At 39.4% G+C, this 25,084-nt stretch overlaps 1 protein-coding gene across 20 annotated transcripts in view; it reads left to right on the top strand.

The window, feature by feature from the left end:
* The window catches only part of TSC22D1 (TSC22 domain family member 1), a 135,830-nt gene extending 112,826 nt beyond the window's left edge, over positions 1 to 23,004 (top strand). For 6 of the 20 annotated variants that reach the window (XM_037894386.2, XM_037894429.2, XM_043533175.1 and 3 more), the window contains 2 exons: positions 20,009 to 20,060; positions 21,611 to 23,004. In XM_037894386.2, coding sequence (XP_037750314.1) covers positions 20,009 to 20,060; positions 21,611 to 21,865 — 307 coding nt within the window. In that variant the 3' untranslated portion in view covers positions 21,866 to 23,004. The other 14 variants (XR_006286766.1, XR_006286764.1, XM_043533091.1 and 11 more) reach the window with 11 other exon arrangements.
* The last annotated feature ends 2,080 nt before the right edge of the window (positions 23,005 to 25,084 follow it).

A 25,084-nucleotide genomic window follows, 5' to 3' on the forward strand; every position in this document is an offset into this window, starting at 1 on the left:
GCTGGTGGTTTGATTAATACGGAGAGCCGGATAATGGAAGCTTGGATAAACAGGGTCCTGCCGTATATCAATAAAACATGTTCAGCTGATACCTATATATATTGTGTCTAGGGAAACTAAAGGTCGGTGTTTCATTTTAATCAGAAAAATGTGAATTTTTGTTTGAGAGAATTTTGAGGTTTTTTATCATGGGAAAGCTAGGATCCCTGATGCTTGTGAGCTTGGATTTTTCAGTTTATTAGAAACAATACCTTGGTACTATAAGTGTATTAGAAATACTAGAGAGAAATGCATTTGTGTTAGGAAGAATTTAGAATTTCAGCTTGAAATTTCAATTGTCACGTGTGTTACGTGAACGGTTTGGTAGGGAGAGTGTCACTGTCATCATGGAGATTTACTTTATTCTAGTAAGTGCAGGAACACTGTTGAGAGCCTACTTTCAGGTTGTAGTCACTAGTCATCACCATGACATAGACTCTGTTTTCCCCATGCACTTTCTGCTTACTGAAGTTTTCTACCTAATCCAGTCCTGGCACTTGTCCATGTGCTTAATTACTGCTGTTTAACTACTAGAATTTAGTATGAGAGAATTTAGTATGAGACAGCGGATTTTCTTTAAGCAGAATAATGAGAACATGTAACAATTAGCATACGCTGCTCCAAAAAACGGAGAGCACAGGGTGACTTACTTTCAGAATTGGAGAAGTGTGCACTGCTGAAAGAAGATATACCGCCTGTGGCTGTTTATGATGATTAGGATTTCACTTCTCAAGTTGTTAATCTCTCTTGATGCTTTATGTAACAGCACATCATGTGATCTCAAGCTCTGTGACGTCATCGTTTCTGTCTTGTCTCTGTTGATCATGACCAGCCACTGTTAAACAGTAAATTTTGAATAGAAGCAAGGAAATGATCTTTAACAGCAAGGCTTTTTAATTCTTGAAAGTGCTGTTGAGTGCAGGGCTTGCAATTTAATAGTGGAATGCTAATGGTAATCTTACTGATGCTAAGGACTGAAAGGTGCTTCATCAGTGTTTCATTCTGTGAGAAATCAATAGTCATACTAAATAGTCATATCAATGAAAGTGACATTTCTCCAAGAACAAAACTGTGATGGAATAGCCATGAAAGTGTTGTTTTTGGAATTGGAACAGCATCTTAAGAGGTATTTGTAAAGCTTTTATTTTCCTTTAAGATTCTTGGTTGTTTAAGCAGTTCTTAAACTTACTGTTAGTGTTTAAAAATGATATTGCTACTCTTAAATCAAGGTGCTTGTCACTTCATTAAAGGTGTCTCAAACTAGAAGCATGATACAGATTCAGAGAAGTGCTTTGCTGTGCTGAGTGATTTACTTATTCACCAAAACCTCCACTCTTTGAAAAGAGCTAGACCTATCTTGCAATTTGAAATTGAGATTTCATCAGAAACTGTTGGCAATCAAGGTATTTAGAAACTATTTTCTTTTAAAAAGTTGTGGGCTTTATAAATTCATTGCAGGTATATAATCTGGTTACTCCCAGCTGAAATGCATAACTTTTAAAATCAAATAATCCTGTTTAACAAGTTTAAAATTTTTAGAGTTAAAGAATATTTTTGTACCCTTTTAAATGACTTTAACAGAAGTTTTGCAGAGTTACATATTGCCTGTTTTCTACTATTTCTTCGAACGCCTACAAAGAAGAGTTGAATACATCACTTACGTTATTCTGTGTTACAGATTGGAATGATCTTGAATTGTGGTTTCATCTTCATCAAAGCACTTAATGTTTGTCCTCCTTTGGCCACCTGAGCAATGCTACATGATGTACTTGGGATTAATTTGCTTTGCGAGTTTTGATTTTTATCTGATTCATGATTTAAAAAAAAAGAAAATCTCAAGTATTAACTTGGAGAATGTGAGGGATTATTTTACAGAGCTGAGTTAAGGTACATGTAATATTGTTCATGAAAGTAGATAAGCCTTGGTTCCTTCATGTTGCATAATTGCTGTTTGCCCAGTGCAAATGAATATATTTACCTTTCTGGGAAGAAATGTAATATAACATTTTACATTTCCAAACACAAATAATGGGTGTTATATTTTTTAACAGACCCTGTGATGACATGTAGGATTTTCTGGATTGAGTAAGTTGGAGGGTAGATTCCTGCCCTACCTTGCCCCTTTCCCACCCCCCAAACATATGAAAGCAACTTTCATACCCTTTGTTCAGGATACTAGCCTCAGTATTAGTTGCTGTGTGATCATAGTGTAAATAGAGGATAAATAATAATAATAGCTTCTTTGTTTATGAAAATTTGCTGTTTGTTTTGCCTTGCCCAGAAAATCTGGCGTAATATACTTTGTTGTTCTTATTGTATTCAGGAACACTAAAATAGTAACTTAACACATTCCCTGTGAAGGTGTTTTCACATCACTGCCTTTAATAATGTCTTTAGAGAAAGAGTAACTTTTTCTCCATAGCGTGAGTGGAGTCTTTTAAAAAAACATAAATAAATAAATAAACCCCCCCACAACCCTCTTAATTTATACATTGAGAAGCTGCTATAAAATTAGTTATCTAATATTGAGATTCATTCAGCAGGCAGCTGTTTAAAAATATGTTTGACTTTTAAGTATTCTCAAATGTTGAACAGTAAATACACTATTACACTAAACCGGTATCATAGCACTTAACAAGGCTAACAATCATTATTGATAACTCATTTCAAATGTAGCTCATGACAACAGGTTACAGTTGCTTCCCTACTCATAAACAATATATGTGAGTAATTGCACAAGCTGGGTTACTGCATATTTCCAAACTAGGAATATATTTCTCAATGTTTGGATCAATCAATCAAAGCCCAGAAAAAGAGCAGCAAGCATGTTAATCATGGAAAAAAAGATTTTCTGACCTTTCTGCCCTGCAACTTGAAGCTTTGTTATAAGTGATATTCAGTCTTACATAATGCTGTTAGAAAAGGAGTACTTGTGGCACCTTAGAGACTAACAAATTTATTTGAGCATAAGCTTTCGTGAGCTACAGCTCACTTCATCAGATGCATTCAGATTTTTTTCCACTGAATACATCCGATGAAGTGAGCTGTAGCTCACGAAAGCTTATGCTCAAATAAATTTGTTAGTCTCTAAGGTGCCACAAGTACTCCTTTTCTTTTTGCAAATACAGACTAACACGGCTGCTACTCTGAAACCTGTCATAATGCTGTTAGATACAGTACCTCAGCTCATAAAAAGAACAGGAGTACTTGTTCTTTTTACGGATACATACTAACACGGCTGCTACTCTGAAATCAGCTCCTAAAAACACCCATCAGCAGCTGTTGTATAAACAGGATTTGTGTGTACTTTACTGTGTTCCTTGTTTCAGCAGGTTACCTCTTTTTATTTTGCTGCTGCTTTGAGTGATTCTCCCTATTGTATTCCACTGAGGGTTATGCATAAACCCCATGTGCCCGGAATCAGAGAATTTGAAAGTAGTGACCGTTGGTCCGCGCATGCACCCTGGCTTGCCTCGTGCTTCTGTCTGAGGCAATAAACTTCAGGGTGGACCACAATACGCATATTGCTTCATTTCCCACAGAAGCATGTTGGATAATTATACTCTAGATGCTTTTTGGAAACTAGGATTGGATAATAGACATGCTACCCACCAGTTTCAAAATAAGCAGAACCCTTTGTCTTCCTTAGTTTTTACTGGCTGCTGCCACCGCATCATTTCCCACCTGGAAGAGATGGACACCACTGAAATACCATGTATAACTTAGAAGGGCTCATCATTACTTAGGTGTCTCTTCACTGAAGACCTTGTTGTTGCAAAGCAATCACTGTTGAACACACACAGTATAGATATAATTTAGTGTGTAATTACTAACCTGCATGTGTAAAAGATTTATTTTAAAGCTTGTCTTTATATGTGCTAGGTCTTTTTAATATAAGAGATCTGTATTTATATTACTGTCAACTCCTGGCAGTGACCACTGTAATGAAAGGGTGAGGTTGTAAAACACTTTCCATTATAATGCCCATTTTCAGATGCTTATAACTTTGTGCAACAATCATCCTTTTGGCTAAAATTTTCCATGTTTGGTCTCTTGTGATGGTTTTTGAACAGCCCTGTTGCTGAAGTGGCTGATTTAATGTTGCAATTTGGCTTGGAAATAATATTCATTGAGGAACAGCGCATGACCTTGGTCCAAAAAAAACAACCTGGTGTTGATTTGATTGAATGCGTGTTTTAAAAATTACCTGTTGAGCATGAAGAGTAGAGGGTTTTTTGCTAAGCTCATTAAATGTGCCACGAGGGAATGATGCACTGAGTGTGTATGCACAGCAAATTTAATTTTCACAGTGAATTGCTTAATCCCCCAAATTCCTCCAGCCCAGCCAATGCCCACATACTTGACTATCCCAACTTCTGGCAAAAAAGGTTTCTTGCTCCTGGAGCAGGTTTGAAATATTTAGTCTCTTGGAGCCACTAGTTGAAATTGAGGCAGGTTTGGCTCAAACCGTTCTCTTGGAGATAGACTGTGTTCCATGCAGTTTACTACATAGAATTTTAGGAGCAGACCTTAATAATAGGATCTCTGGCTGTGTGTGGATGTTAAAGTGCCCATGATACATTTTGTATGAGCAGGGTTTTGCTCTGGTGTCATCGTATAAATTTTTCCCTTCACTCCATGGTTATGCAGCAACTGGTGTGCATCGTTTGGCTGCTGCCCTCTATCCCAGAGGCGGCTGCAGTTCCAGGGTGGACATGCTTTGGGCTGACAAAAGGAGTTGTATAAATGCACGATATAATCTCAGACAAAAGCCTTTGTTAGCAAACTGCTGAGGTTGAGAAGTGCTGCTCCAAACAGTTGAATTCAACATGTTGATTTCAGAAAAGGGGGAAATAAATTAACAGTGGAAATCACAAGTTAAGGTTAGGTGAACAATTCTAACACTATTCAATAATAAATATCTATAGACTTCTGTCTGCAACAATAAATTAAACTTAATCCTGCTTGTAGTGATAGCCTCCCTCCAGTCTTCCTCCTTTGTTCCATTCATAGTTTAAGTCCAGAAGGGACCATTGGATAATCTAAGATGATCTCCTGTATATCACAGACCATTAAATTTCCCTCTTTCTCCTATATTATTGAGCCCAATAATTTAGTGTTTGGTTAAAGCATATCTTCCAGAAAAGCATCCAGTCTTGATTTGAAGGCCTCAAGAGATGGAGAATTCACCACTTCCTTTGGTAGTTGATTCCAATGGTTAATCAGTTTCATTTTTCTTTTCTTTTTCTTTCTTTTTTTTATAGTACCCTATTTCTTTTTATCTGTCTGGCTTCAGTTTCCAGCCACTGGTTCATATTATGCCTTTCTCTGCTAGGTTAAAGAACCCTTTAGTATCAAGTATTTTCTCCCTGTGGAGGTACTTATACACTGTAATCAAGTCATTTCTCAGTCTTTTTGATACAAATAAAGAGAATGAGGTTTTTTTCCAGCCTTCAAATAATCTTTGTGGCTCTTCTGCACCGTCTCCTGTTTTTTTCAACATCTTTTTTAAAATGTGGACATCAGAATTGTAAATAGCATTCCAGCATATATTGACATGTCATACTAGGACATGATCCTGGAAACCTTTATTAATATTAAAGCTTTGCAAGAGGGATCCCCAATAAGGTCTGTTATATTTGGACAAGTTTCAAATTGTCGGAGATGGGGGAAGTGGTGGTACACTTCCAGGCTCTATCTTCTTTCCTCAGATCATGCAGGTGTTCAGAATATGATCATATGGAATCTGCCAGGCTTCCCTCCACTGAGATTCAGATACACCCTTGGACAGGCCAGATTCAGGCATAGACTTGTACCTCAGCTCCCAGAGTCATGTGATGAAATCAAAAGTTCAGCTTTCATTTAAAAACTGGCTTGCTTCTAGCCATCGTGGTTACTCAGGAAACTTGAACGGTGTGACTGATGCAGTAGTGTGTCCCTAATTTGCAGAGAGCCTCTAATAGAGGGAGTAGCAGTAGCCAGTAGAGCCAAGGAAGAATTAACATGTCCTATACCTAGCACCAGAGCAGACCACGCAGGCCTTCCCAGCTCTGGAGGTTGCCTTGAGTGGTTTTGGGGGTAGGCTTGGATGCCTCTATGGGCTCTGTGACATTAGTTCCGCATGGGTGGGGCTCAGATGTCCTCTGGGCTTTGTTTCTTTGACCATTTGTCTCCGCTGGTCAGATCAGTGGGGAGGGGATGGTACTGTAGCCTGTTTCAACGAGGACTAGATCAGAGCAATCTATTGAATGGTTATTGTGTGTCAGCAGGGTCCCCATACAGTGCGCGGCATGCTGGTGGGGAGTAGATTTACATCCCAGCTTGCTGCAAGCTAAATGTTCATGGAGACATGCCCTTATGCCACCTGCCAGTGAGGTGCCATTGAGAGTAGATGTGTACAGACCTTTCTCGTGTGGTTCACACTCTCCTCCATGCTTTCAGAGCATTGTAATGATTAATGGTGTTGGCATTTTAAAATTGTTACTGAGTTAACTCCCCGTTTAAGATGAATGAGGAAGCTCACATCTTTGAGCTCTTTTAGGCATCGCTAAGGTTATGGCTACACTAGCACTTTTGTAAGTAAACATGTGTCACTCGGGTGTGAAAAAATGCCCCACTGAGCGACATAAGTTACACCAACAGAAGCGCCATTGTGGACTGTGATACTGATACAGCTACCCCTGCTCATTGGGAGAAGCTTAATTAGGTCGATGGGAGAGCTCTCTCCTGTCAACATACAGTGGCTACTGCATCCATACAGATCTGCCATGGTAAGCTAGCTAGTGTAGACTCTTCTGGGGAGTGGAAGGGAAAGAGGGTTTGGTAACTAGGAAGGCTGGAGGCTTTTTTTTTTTTAACACAATTGGTTTTGGAGAATAAGATGACAATCCCCCAAAAGTGCTGGGTCAATAACCCAGCTTGACCTAGCCCAACTTAAGCCCTGTTTTGAATGAAGGATTTTTGTAAGGGTATACAAAACCTTCAGGGAATGGTGAGGACTGTTCCGTAATTAACAGGGACAATGTTAACACAAATTTAGCCAGCGCCAAGTACTGTAAAGAGATTAATCAGGTGTTGCATAGGTATGAAATTCTAAGCTCTAATCTTTTAATACATGATTCGCCAAGTAAAGATTAAGAGGTAGATCTTCTGTAGTTCTCGGAACATCAAGAGTGGCTAGGTGTCAGTGGCTTCTGTCCAGGACAGCAGTGTTCAGATGGTTCCAGATTATGGAATTTGTGTTCTGTTTGCAAACCAGCAGAGTTTCAAAGTCTTAGAGTGTAAGAGCCCAAACCTGTCTTGCCCTGAGGCTTCTTTATGCCACTGGATGGTGTGAAGGAGGATCCTAAAGGCAACAGTGTTCCCCTGCTAGTGAAATGACTACACCAGTCCCTTACAATTTTCATGTAGGGGGCGTGTCCGGAGTACATGCAAAGGAGGACGCTGAACTGGAGCTCCAGTGTGCTGTGGCTAGAGAGAGGCATGGGGACTCTAAAAGTAAATTAGAGTACCCTGAGGCTTTTACAGTTTACACTGAAGGTAGGCAGACACCCTCCCGCCCCCAGAGTATTAGAAATCTTAAATGCAACGTTGTCCCCACCCCTTCAGTCTTGTGCTGAATTAAACATAGATAATCATGATTTTTTCTTAATGACTTATAAATATCTGATTTCTTATTTTGTAATACATGTTTGTTCTTTATTTCTTCCTATTTTATAGTTTGAAATTGCTGAAGAGCATCCATATACTTATGGATTCTGAGGGCAGAAGGGACCATTGTTATCTGATCTGACCTCGTGTGTAACACATGCCATAGAACTTCCCCAAAATAATTTCTAGAACACATCTTCTAGAAAAACACCCAGTTTTGATTTAAAAAATGGAGTGACTGAGAATCTGCCATGACCCTTGGTAAATTTTTCCAGTGGTTAATTATTCTCACCATTAAAAATGTACGCCTTATTTCCAGTCTGAATTTGTCTAGCTTCAACTTCCAGTCATTAGAGCATGTTATAGCTTTCTCTCCTAGATTGAAGAGCCAATTATTAAATATTTATGCCCCGTGTAGGCAAGATTCCCCTATATGTGCATCCAAGGATCGCATTAGCCCTTTTGGCCACAGTGGGAGCTCATGTTCCGCTGATTATCCACCACAACCCCCATATCTTTTTCAGTCACTGCTTTCCAGCATAGATTCCCCCATCCTCCCAAGTATGGCTGACATTCTTTGTTCCTCGATGTGTACGTTTACATTTAGCTGTATTAAAACACACACTTTTTGCTTATGCTTAGGTTACCATGCAATCCAGATCACTATGAATCAGTGACCCATCCTCCATTATTTACCCCCCCTATTTTCGTGTGATATGCAATCTTTCATTCGTGATTTTATGTGTTCTTCCAGGTTATTGATTAAAAATGTTAAATAGCATAGGGCAAGAACGATTACTGGAGGATCCCTCTAGAAACACACCCGCTCAATGACTATTCACTGTTTATAATTATATTTTGACACCTATCAGTTAGCCAGCTTTTAATCTATTTAATGTGTGCCACGTTAATTTTATAGTCTAGATTTTTAATCAAAATGTTGTGTGGCACCAAGTCACACTTTGCAGCACTTTAAGTGTATTACATCGATGGTATTACTTTGCTCAACCAAATTTATAATCTCATCACAAAAATAAACCCATGTTGATTTGCATTAGTTATATTCCCTCTTTTAATCCTGTGAGTCCCATGTAAGATGTTCCATTATCTTGCCTGGGGATGGTTTCAGACTGCCAGGCCTGTAATTACACAGGTCAACCCGTTTACCCATCTTAAATACTGGCACATTAGCTTTCTTCCAGTCTTCTGGAACTATGTTCCAAGACTTTTGAAAATAACTTCAGTGGTGCAGCAATTCCTGAGTCAGCTCTTTTAAAACTCATGGACGTAAATTATCTGGATCTATTGATTTGAAAATATCTTAACATTAGACTCTGCTGTTTAACATTCTCTTGAGATACTGGTGGAGAAAGTGTTACCATATGATGAGACTACATATCTGCTTTTTCCCCAAATACAGAACAGGACAGAAGTGTTCAATAAATATTTCTTTCTACATTATTGTTATTAGGCTTGGAAGGAATAGATTTTAATCAGTAAATGTGCGTAAACTTAGATTTCACCACGCACAAAAAATTTTAAAAACTGTTGATAGAACTTTACAGATAGGCAAAGTAAACAAAATGCTGTTTGGGAATTTTGATTTAAGGATGTTTACTTTGTAAATTTTGATATGTGAAGTTGACAAGTGGTGTTTAAACAGTTATAAAGCTTTAAGTTTTTGAATCTCAGATCCACTGTCATTAAATTGTCTGACTCTCGCCATAATTTCCTGCAACTGAAAATTTAAATCAGTGAAAATAAGCTTTAAAGCCATAATTTTGTGCAATTTGTGAAAATTTAAATAGATAAAAATTGAAAATCTCTTAAAATAAACATCAATATCTATCAAAATAATAAAATCTAATTCTGCCAAGTATAATTATTGATAATTCTACCATTTCTATCTAGTAATACCTATTTACTATATTTAGCATTAATTTCTGACAAAATGGGGTGATGCTGAACAGCCATGGTTTTTTCCAAGCTGAACATGATTTTAAAACAAAATGTTAGTGTGCAGGCAGTTGGCTTAATTAGGACAAGGGGTCATAGCAATTTCCCTTTACCCTACTTTGTTCCCCTGTATTTTTGCCTCCCCTTTCTCGGGATCCCCATAGATTTTTACTGTTCCCTAAAACATAATAGTGGCCTGATCCCCAAAGTTTAAGTCAGTGGAAGGATTCCCATTGACTTTAATGGGCTTTGAATCAATGCCTAGGAGTCTTGACTTGGCTTCTAATGTAATTTTTTAAGTATAGGCTTAATTTTAAAAGTGTGAAGCTGAAGAGGGACATGACCATCAAAGGAAAACTGCTGTCCAGCTAGAAACCTGGTCCAGGGGCTCTGCTAGACAAAAGGCAGGGCTGCTTTGAAATGAATTTAAAATAGGTTAGGAGCCAATTCAAGACTCCCAATGTAACTTCATTGGGAACAGTAAAAAGAAAAACCAGTCAAGAAGAAAAGGGAGAGAAGAAAGGGGTGAGCAGTAGAAAGTGGATAGATGGAAAAGGGAGTGAAAGAGAGAGGAGCAGATAACTTGTCCTCTCTTGCCCAAATACATAAGGATTTCTTGTTTTTATTTGTGGACTGAAGTCCCAGCCATGCACTGCTGGGTGCTAGTGTGGCTGTGACATCACCAACAAGGTCCAGCTGGCCTATCAGAACGGACCAGTGTTGAGAGCTACATTCTGATATAAGATAATTTGTGCTTTTCAAATGCATGTGATCTCACTGCTGCCAAGTGACTACCTGATCATTGTTTTTGTTTCTTTTGTCATGGCAGGTGTAACTAGAAATACTCCAGTCATTTCCTTTAACGTTGGAGTGCAGTTCAGAAAATATGTAATGTACGTTTCAGAGAACAGCAGGATTCAAAGGTGTTTCCTTTGGCTTTAAGGAAACTAGTACACGTTAGAACTACAGATGAAAGCATGAAATCAAATGTAAACTTCGAGTAACTTTAGTTTTCTGGTAAATAAATTCACATAGGGATGTATCAGATGAAATTATATATGCAATCTTCTAAAGCCTGGAAGCTCTGAAAGGCTGTGTACTGACTGCAGAGTGGCCAAGCATATTCAAAGGTAAGGATGATCTCTTGTATGAGGTCAAAAAGGAAGGTCCTTGCCAGAGAGCTGGCCAGTGTCAGAGGAAGAGGAGCTCTTGTAATGTTCTTCCAACCTTTCATACACCAAAATGCCCTCTCTTGATATCAGACCTTTTAATACCCCCCTCCCTTTTGGGCCAGTTGTGCCAGAGTTACTATAGGGTTAGGGCAGGAATAAACCTGACTGTGGCCTGTGAAGAGCAGAGGGACAGATTGGGTCCCTGACCAAGGAGTGTCTCATTTAAAATTTTAAAAGCACAACTCTTGGTGGGTGGATCCTTTCCTCTCCATGATTGTTGAACAGAAGCAATTATAGCGCTCCAAGGAGAGCTTTTCAGTTGTATTAGGTTTAGGTATTTCAGATTTCTAATCTAGGGTTGAATTTACAGACAAAGACATGTTTGGTTCCCAAACTAGGTGGTACTTCATATCTACTCAACCCTAGATTCAGGTAGGTAGTGTCCTGGTTGCTAATTGCAAGGTAGAGAGTAACCATGGAAGTTAATCTCTTAATAAAAGAGATTTAGTCCAGTGGGGTCATACACACAACAGATTCTATTCCTAGAATTCAAATTGTGTTGCTAGACATAGTTGCTTGTCTCTGGAAGAACAAGGAGTACTTGTGGCACCTTAGACACTAACAAATGTATTTGAATTTATTTAAATTTATCTCTGGAAGGATTCTTTGGTAATCTCAGAATGTTTTAGTTCTTCCCACCCATGAGGTCGTCTGAAGATGTCTAGATGTTCCTTGAAGGTTGTAATCTGTCTGTCTCTCTCTCCTTGCTGAGACTCCTGAACTGGAGAGATGCAGACTTTTCTTTTTTTAAATCAAGATTTATTGCATCACCATTAAAATCAGTGATGTGATATGATGACATCCTCATTAAAACAAATGAGGTTTAGTTAACTATCTGTTTTCCTATAGAAACAAAAGAGCTGTGACCAGTATCCTATCCCCAGAGAAGTCAGTTTGACTTTTTTTGTCCTTCGATTTTGTCAACTTGCTTTTAAATGCATCCTTCTGTCTTCTAGGCAGAGTGCGGAGCATATCATCATATATGTACTATAATTACAGACACTGGTGTTATACTACTGCCGGCCAAGTAGGTTCTATGTAGGGTGGAATGAATGTTCTTTCCACTTTATAGTTCATTAATTTTTTCTACACCTTGCTGATGGTAAAAAAACAAAATTACAAACATGGTAAGTGACACATTGGTTCTTTTTAATTTCATTTGAGGTTTTAGATTCTAATCTTTAATACTTCTTTTAAAAATAATGAAAAAAACAAAAAAGGAAATTCACATGCAATCAAACCATAGGTTTAAATAGCTTTAAGGTTCGAGCAAAAAAAAAAATCTGAGAAAGCTAATACTATAGAAATATCTGGTACTCATTGGCTCTTTAATTTAACTGACAGACATAACAAGATCCATTGGCTGGAAGTTGAAGTCAGCAAAGTTCAAACTCAAAATAAGATGCAATTTAACCTTTTGGAACAGATTGCCAGGGGATGTGGTAAATTTTCAGTGGCTTGGAGTCTTTGAATCAAGATCGCATGGCTTTCTGAAAGAGATGTTTTAGTGTAACCACAAGCTGTTGAGTTAGATATGGGAATTGCTGGCTGAAAGTCTATGGCCTGTGGCAGATTAGGTGATCATAATGGTCTCCTCTGTCCTTAAAGTCTATGAAATTCACAGTTCAGTCAGGAGAAACTATTCCCTTTTAAACTGTCCGAATTGAACCTGGTTAAAACTGGCTGGAAAGCCTGTCCTCATTTAAATCAATGGCAGTTTTACTATTGGCTTCAGTGTGGCCAAGATTTCAGCCTAGGTAATTAGAGTTTTGTGGATTTCTGTCAGAATCGTTACACTAGTTCCCCCTCTCTTCCCAGTGTGTATATATGGGTTTGAATTTAAGAATTTAAGGCAACTCTACGTATGCCATTAATCCAGTATAATCCACATTAAAATCCCCTCGAAATAATAAAGGTAAATGTTTTGCAGGACCCAATTACTGCAGTCTTTCTTCCATTGCGCCACCAATGTGGTTACAACACAGTTGGTTCTTAATGTTTTTGTGACTGAACCACATTTTGATTGTATTTCAGCATTTTACAGTTGAGAAATATAGTTAAAATTGTTACCCATGGCAGGGGACTACCATGTTGTAACAAAGGCCCTGAAATAATCAGTTTTTCTGGTGTTTTATAGTGTAGAAAAGATCTAAGATTTATCTCAATTTTGGGAGATATTTGTTCTGTATTTTTAAAATGTCTGTTTCTAAAGAGGAGACACATTGTCAAACTACTTGAAAGATTAAATCAAACCCCAAGGGAAGTAGAAAAACTGGCGGGGGGGGCGGGGGTGCGTCTTTTACAAGCACATAGAAACAAACTGAACCTCAAACAGGTTACAGGGGCTAAATGAGTCTGTACAAATATTTATCTAGTTATGTGCTGACGATGAAAAATTCTTTAAGGGCTAAATATTATTAAGACAAGGTAATTTTTAATAAGAGAAAAAAATTAAATCCCTACAAAAAGTAGTTTGCCAAACAATCTTTTCAGCTGTGGAACAATTTGCAGTTGTTAAGGTAGTTAATTGATCTCTGTATGAAAAGATCAGAGCATGCATATCAGCTGCTTGAATTAGCGTTGTACTCATATTTGGTGGGTAAAGAATACATCCATCTCAGCATTATGTATTACTTTATTCAGTGCTTTATTTATACCATGTCTGTGGTGCTTTACAAATGTTAGCTTCCGAAGCGTTATACATTCTTGCAATGAGCTCTGTGTGGGTGGACTCTGTATGTGTGAATCTTTTTGCAGGTTCAGAGTTTAAATAGGACAGAAATTAGCCCTTGATGCTACAGATTCTTATGTACAAGAATAACATGACACGTGTGAGTAATATCATTGAACTTGTGGGTGTACAATTTTTAATGTTATATAAGCATTTCCAGAATTGGGGGCCTGACGTAATTTTTGTGGGAAGGGCCATGTCTAATGTACATTGCCTATCAATGTACAATGCCTAGTGCAATGGGAGTAGACCACATGTCTGAGGACTCTCTATGTACTACCATAATGCAAACTATAAATAGTAAAAATACATGGTTAGGGGAGAGAAGAGAAAGCGCTAGTGAAGTGGGATCACCAATCAAAGGGAAAGGAAGAAATGAGTTTGGGAGAGGATTTTTGTTGCTCTCCTTTGACTTGTCTTGTTTCATAAATTTTAGTGTAGACATTTAATAAAATATAAAATGCTGTGTTCTCTCATTCAATCTCAGTCAGACACAGGAGTGGTGAGGGGAGAACCCATATCAAGATCAGTGGTGGAAAACTAACCAAAATAAGTCTTTTCTGAGGAGGAAAAGAGAATGAAAGTTACAAAACAAAAACCAAGCAAAACTTTTAAGTGTTTCTGGATTGCTCATCTCAAGTAACCCATTTATGTGGGGTGCTGAGCATTCATAGGTGCTGGGGGTGCTGCTGCATCCCCATACTTGATGTGGTTTCCATTGTATGCCGGGTTTACAATTTGGTTCAATGGCTCTCAGCACCCCCACTATACAAATTGTTTCAGCATGAGCATCTACTGAACCATTCTTTTTAGCTTGACCAATCTGAGGAACTGTCCCAGATTAAGGTGTCAACCGAAGAGGTTTTGGAACAAATTGATAAACTATACAGTAATAAGTCACCCGAGAGTTTTATAGGAACTCAGATACGAAATTGCAGAACTGCTAACTGCCATATGTATCTATAGCTTAAATCAACCGATGTACCAGATGGCTGGAGGCCATCTAATGTAACACTGATTTTTAAAAAAGGCTCCAGAGACAATCCTGACAACTACAAGCTGGTAAGCCTAACATCAGTACCAGGCAAATTGGTTGAAACACTACAAAAAAACACAATCATCAGACACAGATGAACACAATATGTTGGGGAAAAGTCAACATGGCTTATGTAAAGAGAAATCATGCTTCATCAATCAATTAGAATTCTTTAATGGTGTCAGAAAGCATGTGGACAAGGGGGATGCAGTAGATACAGTGTATTGGACTTCCAGAAAGCCTTTGACTGTGTCCCTCATCATACGCTGTTAATCAGTGTACACAGTCATGGGATAAGAGGGAAAGTCCTCTCATGGATCAATAACTGGTTAAAAGATAGGAAACAAAGGTTAGGTGCAAATAGTTTTCACAATGGAGAGAGGTAAGTAGCAGGATCTCTCGAGGATCTGTATGGAACCAATACTGTTCAACATATTCATAAATGACCTGGAAAAAGAAGTGTAAACGTGGTGGCAAAGTTTGCAGCTGAAACAAAATTACTTAAGATAGTTGAGTCAAAATCTGACTGAAGAGTTACGAAGGGATCTCACAGAACTAAGTGATTAGGCAACAAAATAGCAGGTGAAATTCACTGTTGACAGATGCAAAGTAATGATTATTGGAAAACATAATCCCAACTGTGCATACAAAATGATGGGGTCTAAATGAGCTGTCATTGCACAAGAAAGATCTTGGAGTCATCATGGATAGTTCTCTAAAAACATCTGCTCAGTGTGTAGCAGCAGTCAAAAAAGCTAACCGTATGTTAGGAACCATTAGGAAAGGGATAGATAAGACAGAAAATATCATAATGCCACTATATAAATTCATGGTGCACCCACAATTGAATACTGCGTACAGTTCTGGTCACCCCATCACAAAAAAGATACGTTAGAATTGGAAGAAATACAGAGACGAGCAACAAAAATGATTAGTGGTATGGAACAGCTTCCACCCAAGGAGAGATGAAAAAGACTGGGACACTAAACCTGGAACAGAAGACTGAGGGGGATATGATAAAGTTCTGTAAAATCGTAAATGGGGAAGTGTTATTTACCCCTTCACATCACACAAGAACAAGGGGCCACCTCATGAAATTAATCGGCAGCAGATTTAAAACAAACTTAAAGCAGTGCACAGTCAACTCATTTCCAGGGGATGTTGTGAAGGCCAAAAATATAACTGGGTTCAGAAAAGAATTGAATACGTTTGTGAAGAATAGGGCCATCAATAGCTATTAGCCGAGATGGTCAGGGATGCAACCCCATGCTCTGAGTGTCCCTAAACCTTCAACTGCCAAAGCTGGGACTGGACAATTTGGAAAGGATCACTTGATAGTTGTCCTCTTCTGTTCATTCCCTCTGAAGCATCTGGCACTGGCCAGTGCAGAAGACAGGATACTGGGATATGCGGACCTTTGATCTGATACAGTATGGCTATTCTTGTCTTCTGACTGTGAAGAGAATTATAACTCTCTCCTGAAAGTCCCTGATAAACAGGGACCATAGAAATTGACAAAGATGGAAAATCCACAAATTCTAAGGATTGAGGTCTTTCCTGACATTTTGGTATTTTTCTACATAATCTGTGGAGCAGATGTTGTAAGTCTGATCATGTCAGAGCACAGTTGTCTGACAGGTAGGCGTATCTGTGTTCTAACACTTGCTTTTTTCTGTAAAGTGGACAGGACAGCATGCTTATGTTTGTGTTATCCCATCCACACTACTGACAAAATGTTGGAACCTAGATGCAGCTAACTATGCACTGACTCAATTAGACTTGTAGACCTCTAAAAACAATTTTAGGGAATCATTACTGATCATTCCACAGAAACATTGATTTAACTAGAATGTGCCTATGATCCTTGAATCAGAGCACAACCAAAATTACAAATAGCACAATCCATCTGAAAGACTGCAGTCTGCCTCTTGTCTTGTCCAGCCAAGAGAGAGCATGACAAGTGTGTGTTTTGTTTTTATAACTTGCCATCTTGAGGTGGGTTATTGTAGGAAAACCTAATTTGAAGAGATTTTTAACTACCCCCGGAAAAAAATAATCAGCCAAGAGATTCAGATCCCCTGCACTTGCAAATTTCGGCCTAAACACAATCACCTCCAGTGTCCTTGAAGCTTAATTGGCATAGTGAGAGGTGATCTGAGTATTTTGGGGTACAACCACTAAGGGCTGTGAAGATCATGGTTTTAAATTGGATCAAGTATTGGACTGGGAGCCAGTACAGAGAGCCCTGGGCCAGGGTGGTGTATTCTCATAGTCGTCATGTAAGAAGAGGGGCTGCCTGATGTACCCTCTGGAGCTTTCACTTTCAACCTGAGGTTCAGCATGTTGCAGTAGTTGAGTTTAGAGGTGACAAACACATAGTTCACCTTGGCTTGGTATGTGGCTGATGAGAGGTGTAGCCTCTTGGACAGCCAAAGAGTATAAAAGGAATGTATGGTTACTGATGTCCTTTGCCTGTCCAGGAGTGCAGAAGGAGCTCAAGACATATGTCCTAATGTTCGTGTTAATATTAAGTAAATTGGAATTGATTACGTGGTCAACAGGTGCAGATAATTAAAATAGGGGAAACATTGGGAAGGCATGGGAAATGTGACTATTTTTTTTATAAAGTAACAAAGAAGTAAGGTGGGAATTCTGCCTTAAAGGAAATGCATGTGCTTTGATGTTGGAAAAACATTTATGCAAAGTTCAGTATTCTTAAATGTAACCTTCCCTGTAAGTAGGATTAGCTTACTTGCGCCACTCTGCTGGTATTACTGAATGAAAGAATAGTGTAGACCAGGAAAGCTAAAATAATCTCTTTAAGAAGGATGATGATGACATGCTAATGCTAAAGTTAAATTTAAGACTATTATTCCTTGCCTTTCCAGCTTTCCTGCTTTTGTGAGGGTGACAACTGTAATATATATTTAAAATTTGTGCACTATAGACGAGTAAAGAGTTTTGGCTTTTCTGTTTTGTATGTTTATATCACATGAATGTTGATAGTTTATAGGTTACGTGTATTAAAGGGTGTTTTCAGTTTTATTTAAGGTTAAGCAGTTTGCTTTGTACTGTTCTAATTCATAATTTGGGTCCGTTAAATAGCCAAGTGAAGAGAGCGCACCATTTTAAAATCATCTTGATCTGAATGTGACTTTGTTCAAAAATAAAATATTAGAACTGTAACACCTTCATTTTGAAATATATCGTGGTTAATTGAGAAAATAAGAAAACCCCTTATTTTGTATATGACATAGTTTAAAAAGTAGCTGTTGTATTGCCTCATCTGGAAAAGAGCGGATAGTAGACATGTTCAGTGTTACAATGTAAGAATGTCAAAAAGCATCTGTCTAGAATTTTACAGATTCATGCTGTGTGTGTATTTTCTGAATTGTCTGGTGGCTGAATATCTTAAAATGAATGGTTTAAAGGCTATAAAAAAAGGGCACAGAGGCCATTTAATTTGAATAAAGAGTAGACAAGTATTAGGAATTTGCCAGAACAGTGAGCTATAGGTTTTCATTTATAATTTGCTTCCTGCTGCAAATATTTTCGCAAATGCATTGAAGAATACAAGATATATAAGAATATATAGAATAACTAGTTTTATTTTCCTATGCCAAGGTGTGCTGAAGTACTGTGGAGGCAGACATATGAACACCTTAAAATTGTGTGAGGATTGTAACTTTTAAGGTGAAACTCCCCTGGTAGCCCAGGAACCATGAGTGTGAATTTTGTGCATAAACTACACCATCCTGTCAGCTTCTTGCTTCTAACCTTTCTCACCATCATAAAAATCCTTTTGTCTTTTCATATGAAAAACAGATTTTGCTCTTTCAAGAACCATCTGTGATAGTCCCCTTAGATTAAAACCCCTTCTCATGTTGTGCGATGACGGTCAACTGCAAACGGATGATGCAAAAATGAAGCATCGTATTATTGGAAGTGGTTTCACCAAGCAAATTCTAAGGCATCTGATGAGGAAGGGAACTTGGGTCCTATGGTTTAATTAACTCAGTAAATTTCGTGGGACTTTCCGAAGTGCATGTTCTGTACTCTCTTTTCTAGTCTAAAGGTATAGTGTTGCGCCAATAGGTGGCGGCATTGGAGTAGCTAAATGTAAGGCTAGTGACATTGTTATTGAATTCCAACATCAGCTATATCCTATCGTTTCTACCCAGGCTAAACTTTGCATGTGTAGTTTTTCTGCAGGCAAAAATCAGTCTGTGCATCTTGTAAGCGAATCATCTTACATGTTGGAAAGGTTTAAATTGGGCACTGGATCGTTTTGTTTCTGCGCTGCTCTTGCCACCCAAATTCTCCGACTCTGCAGATTGCACTGAGATCTGCTAAATGCTCGTGCAAATCGTAGTATTTTAACTGGGGAGAACAGGGGTCTTCTGGCCAGGGGTCTCCTGATTAAGGGTAACTGGATTTTGGTGATGGTTCACTGCTACTGAAGTGATGCAAAGGAGCCGTTCTGGCGGGGGGAGGTTCACAATGACCGGCCAGCCAATAGGCACTGACTCTCTTGCATATATTATGCAATAGGACTGGAACCTCAGGTTTTCTGCTGAGTATAGAAGAGCTGACCTCGGAGATTTCTTTGCGCAGCCCTGGGATCAGCATCTTCCAGGATCATACCGCCACAAACTGCTGTATTTTTAAAATTATATCTATCTAGCCAGCCTCCTCCTACTCCCCCGTGGCGGAGATTAAACTAAGATTAATGTAGATCAACAGAGGATCTCTGCATTGTTGGGATTTTTTTCTTTGGAGGGGTGTTTCTGGCTGGAATTGCATGAATGCCCAATGTTGTAGATCAGTGGCAATGGATCTAGGAGTTTATCAACTAAGACATTTTTCAATTTCTTTCTTGTCATCTTTGCTGGGCACCGACAATTCTTCTTTGAGACTCGACAGTAGGTAAATAACTCTGGTATAAAATGTGTTTGTTTTTCCTTGCTGGAATATTTGCAGTAATGCAGGTGAATGCCAGGGGGCTGATTCCTTTGTCCATCGGACTGGGCAGCACTGGGAAGCTGCAGTGGCACGGGCGGTGTGTTTTACATTTATCTTGTGAGAGACTGAATCTCCGGGACACGGATCGCTTTTACCGCATTATGTAATTAAGCTCCATCTTTGTGGGTTATTAGGGAAAATGTCCGGATCTTTGATCCCGCTGTAGCGGGCGGTTTGAGGTGGCTTTACAGGTTGGTTTCACTGCATTGAAGCATCCCGGTGACATAAACAGCAGCATTAAGTCAGTGTGGGATATATGTCTCAGCTAGCTAGTTATCCGTATTCAACTCTCTTGTCTTGTAAATAATTCAGCTGCTGATACATTTTTTCCCATCTTTTCAGCTCCTCGGGTGCAAGTGTGGTAGCGATTGACAACAAAATCGAGCAAGCGATGGTATGTACCGATTGTTTAATAAAAATACAATTAATGTTTAAAGCGCGAGTTGTGAATAGAAGTAAGTGTTCACAATATCAAGGTTCTCTGGGTAATATTTAACCGATGCATGGGCGTGTTTTTTCACTAGTGAAGCTGCTGGGTTTTTTAAAAATACACTGTATTATTAAAGGCTTCCAAATGCGAGGAATGCATACGTTTCCCTATAGATCCATGAAATGACTATGACGGCATCGCATTCAGGGTTCTGCCTTTTAAAAAATGATCGATCCTGACTTCATGGGCGGGGGGGGGGAGGGGATGAAATAATATTTCCACTCCTATTTTTTTTCAAAATCCCCCAACCATCCCAGCTGGATTATCCCTGGAAAATGGGACCAGCCACAGTGTGCTGATGGATCCAATAGGGGCACCATAAGCTGCTTTAATTCCCATGCTTGCTGGCAATGGAAGGTGAAGTGCCTTGGAGCTGGGATCTTGTACACTGGGGCTGCTGCCCTGAAGTGCAGTGGGAATCATGGGCTCTGTTGCGCGATGGGGAGAAGTCGGTTTTTAAAAAAAAAAAAAAAAACCCCTCCAAAAAACACAGACACACACACACCAACCCCCAAACCCTGCGTCTGTGCCTAATTTTCCCTGTTTTTTGATTTCCGCCTTGGCCGCTCTTTGTTATTGGAGCGGTGCCTGTAGCTGTTCTCACGGGATCCTCTGCCTACTGTTGCTAGGCAAAGTCCGAACCTTTAACTCCCGGCTATAAATAACTCCTCAGCTCATTGGCTGAGGCGCGTGGGGGTGGTCGGCCCGGGTCTCTTTGACGTCACCCTCGGGCACGCAAGGAAGGAGGGAGGGAGGGAAATGCGGCAACCTGCACTGTAAGAGCGAGCTGCAGCCAGCTCCAAGGAGGCTGGGCGGGCGGGGGGCGGAGAGCAGTTGTTGCAGGGGAGGAGGTTCCTGCTTTTACAAACACGCGGCGCCGGCCGGGGCTGGTGCCTGGGTCCGCGCCCTCTCAGCAGTGAAACCCCACTGATCCCAGCCCTCGTCGGAGGCACGTCCGGGAAGAAGCGCCGGCCGGGGGTTGTGGAGGACAGCGCCACGAGGCGGGGTATTTAGCGGCTCGGGCTGGCTTCCTGCAGAAACACTCCCACCCCCTTTCCAGCCTGAATCAATTCGATGGTATTTTTCTATTCAGATCAATTAATAGGTGAGCTGGTCGGGGGAGGGGGAGCCAGTAGAGTAGTGGCCAGGCTGTTGGAATGAGACTGGCCTACTGCGGTCCGTGGACATCCAGAATTACTTGTGTGTATTCTGGGTGCTCAGGGAAGGCAGGCTCTGGCGCCACATGTTAATCTTCAGAACGCTTCACAAACACTGGTAAATGGAGGGGAGATTTCTCCTGCCCATCCACCGGGGCTTTGCCCTCTCAAAGCTGGCTCCACATCTGCTGCTTGCCTTAGTTGGGCTGGATTATTGTTTCTCTGGCTGAGCAGGGTTGGATCCCTGCCCTCGGGTTGGACCTCTTGCCTGATTTTGTGTGCTCTTTTGTGTTTCAGGATCTGGTGAAGAGCCATTTGATGTATGCTGTGAGGGAGGAAGTGGAGGTCCTCAAAGAACAAATCAAAGAGCTGATTGAGAAGAACTCCCAGCTGGAGCAGGAAAACACTCTGCTGAAAACACTGGCCAGCCCAGAGCAACTTGCCCAGTTCCAAGCACAGCTGCAGACTGGTTCTCCACCCTCTTCCCAGACACAAGGGACAACACAACAGCCTGCCCAGCCAGCATCGCAGGGCTCAGGACCTTCAGCATAGTCTCCGATGCCCTGGCCTTTGTGGCCAGTATGCTCTGGACTACCCAGAGAAAAGAGGACAAGTGGAAATCTGCCACAGCCACCCTCATCCATTTCATTGCACGCTGCAGTCCAGACTCAAGGACTCTGTACACTGCATGCACCATCACAAGAATTTTTTTTTTCAGTATTAAGCACTCATCTGTCCTTTCTTTTTGGCAAAAGGAGTTCTTATTTTTAGGTTGGCGAATTAAAAAACAAAAAACAAAAAAACAGACACACACACACACACACACACTTTTTTTCCAGAAAATTAGCACAAATGCACTGGGGACTTGAACAGCTTCTGCAAATGGCTAAGAAATGGAGTTGCATGCTTGATTTTTGTTTTAAATCTTCCATCCATCCACTGCTGTTACTGAAGCAGGCATGAAGAAATAGACTGGAGTAAAAGTGATGGATCAATACCCCACATCCAATTGGGATCCACAGTAAAGACTGATGCATAGGATCTAAGAGGAAAAGGGGGAAAGGTAAATTCAGTGTTCAACACTAAACTGTCACCTGAAACCTTAAGTGCAAATATGTTTGCACTGTTTCTTGAAGCCGTGGACAGGTGCATAAAGCTGTATTAGAGAGAGAAGGTAGGTGACAGAGTTGGGATGTAGGATAATTACAATGAAGGTTATTTGCCTAATGTATATTTGTGTATTTAGTGTAATTACTTTGTAAAATAGAAAACTGTAACTACTATTTAGGTTGTACAGATTGAAATTTAGTTGTTTCATTGGCTGATCTGATGAAGTTTGGATAGTTTGTTTTTTTTAATGCTACATAAATAAGAATGTACCTACGCAGCTGATCAGAATTTGGCATATTTATGCTGTTTGTGTAATTTTTGAATTTCCCTGGCTGCTGAATATTTGAAGTAAATCTTTGTTCAGTGTAGTTTGGTTTAAGAAAAAAAAAACACTTCAAAAATTATAAATTCCTGCTAGCAAAAGAATAAAACAAAATGGGTTTCCCAGTATGGATTTTTGCATATGATCTGTATAGTAGTATGCATACGTTTTTGTGCATGTTATCTAAACAGTTGTAACACGTCAATGTATTTAACTGTTGCATTTGTCAACCTTCAATAAAGCGTAAGATGTTGATAAATAACGACTTCTATATTGTAAGGTTAACTATAATAATTTCAACAAACTTCAGTGCAACCTTCCAATGTAACCTGATTAAGTTGTTTTTGGACAAAGATTTCTGAACTTAATTCTGTTTGTGGTTTTTTAAAAACTTTATAATAGTTTTTAAAAGTGAAAATTAAAAATATAGTTGCCATATAAACTGACTTTAAAGAGGTAGGAAAAAATACTATTTTGGGGGGGAAGAGGGGAAGGAAGGGAATCCTAAAGTGTGTGTAAAGGAGGCGGCCTGAGTATCAGACAAATGCTCCCTCTTTTGGTCCAATCCTGTGAGATGCTGACCAGCTCTTGGGAAGTGCTGCGTGCCTTCTGCTCCCTCTGTAGTAATTGGTGCAGCTGTATGGACATCTGCCCCATGAACAGCAATGAACCTGTAAACCTCAGAGAACAATGGTTCCTTAGCAACAAACTGCACCTCCTCATGTGGAACTAGGCATTCCCATGCTAGGCAGCAGCTCAGAACCATCCAAGTCCATGTGGTAAATCAAGTAGCTACTGTAGCTTCCTGAATACATCACTCTTAACTCTACATACTAGCTAGAGCTTTGAGTGATTTAGAATGTGCTGTAAAGTGGGTGTCCAAGAATTCCTCACTCATCCTCATCAGCAGAGTGGGAAATGAATTGGTTTCTGTTTGTGAAATGGGATGATGCAAACTTGGAACACAGCATCAATTCAGTCTTGTAAAATTGTCATGAAAAATTATCAGCCCAGGCACAAAATCTACTTGCTCAATGTTCAGCACTACTCTTGATTGATAAAATGGTGTAAACTTGGAAATCAGTCCAGTGTTACAAAATGCATATACTAGATGATGATGCCTGGAATTGGGAGATGCTGAAGAATTTGCTACTCCATAATCAGAATGCCATTTACTGGTTAGGACCATAATGAACTAAGGAAGGAAGTCCTACATATTTACAGTTTTGAGCCAAGAATTAAAGATAAAGTGGTCAAAGTCTTTAATAGTAGAATATTTAAATTGGTGTTATAAGGTCATCACTTTAAGTTAGATGCACTAAAAATTTGGATCCAGTAACTAATATACAACTCTTAAGGGTGGAAAGCTTTTTTTTTCCTTTCAGGATCTTGTGTTTGGGTGTTTTTCGTATATATTTTATGGTGTTCATATCAGTAGTTGCAGAAGAAACACAAAACCAAGATATCCATAAAATCAGGAGTGGCATTTCTTACAGTGCTTTAGATTTTAGTGAGCAAGCAACTGCAGCAGGGGAAAGTAGAACATGAAGGCCTGGTTACAGAAAGAACAGTTTTGATTTGTAATTGAATTCTTACACATTTAGGGCCTGATCCTGCAAAGACTTAGATATGTGTTTAACTTTACACATTGAATAGTCCCATTGTCTTCCATAAGATTGATCACAGTGTGGTAAACTAAGCACATCAGTAAATCTTTTGCAGGGTCAGGGCCTTGATTTGTAGTTTGATTTTGGGATCTCAATATTTTATTGAATGTATACTTTAAAAAAACCCAACTGTATAATGAGGTGGGCTCATTTGAACAATGTGCGTTTTTAAAAATACAGCCAGATTGAAGATACTAGATGCTTTTTTGTTAAGACTAAATTGACGAAAATTCAAAATTAGAAATAACTAATTTCAGTTGATCTATCTGGGTTCTAATAAAAGGAATGCTGATTTTAGTGATTTTTAAAAACTTACCTAATAGTGTCCAATTGTTTTTCTCCCAATTTTAGTGCTCTCCAGAACAGTCAGGCCAGGTTGTTATACACATGTCTAATTTTAATACATGTTTTCAACATATTTGACTTGTCTAAAGATATCCCACTTCTGTGCAAACTGGAGAATGTTGAGACCATGTTTGAACAATAGATTTATACCTTTTACCTATGTTAGTGAGCAACCAAACCATACTTTCTGTTTAGGATTTTAGACTGTGCCCAGCAGCATAGTGCCTAAAAGAAGACTGAAGATTTTAGTTTAAGGAGAGGACTCCAGAATTTATTTGGCATAATGTACAGTTGAACATTAGAATAAATGAAGCGTTGGACTTGCCT

Source organism: Chelonia mydas, chromosome 1, assembly GCF_015237465.2.
Source record: "Chelonia mydas isolate rCheMyd1 chromosome 1, rCheMyd1.pri.v2, whole genome shotgun sequence".
In the NCBI taxonomy this organism is placed as follows: Eukaryota; Metazoa; Chordata; order Testudines; family Cheloniidae; genus Chelonia; species Chelonia mydas.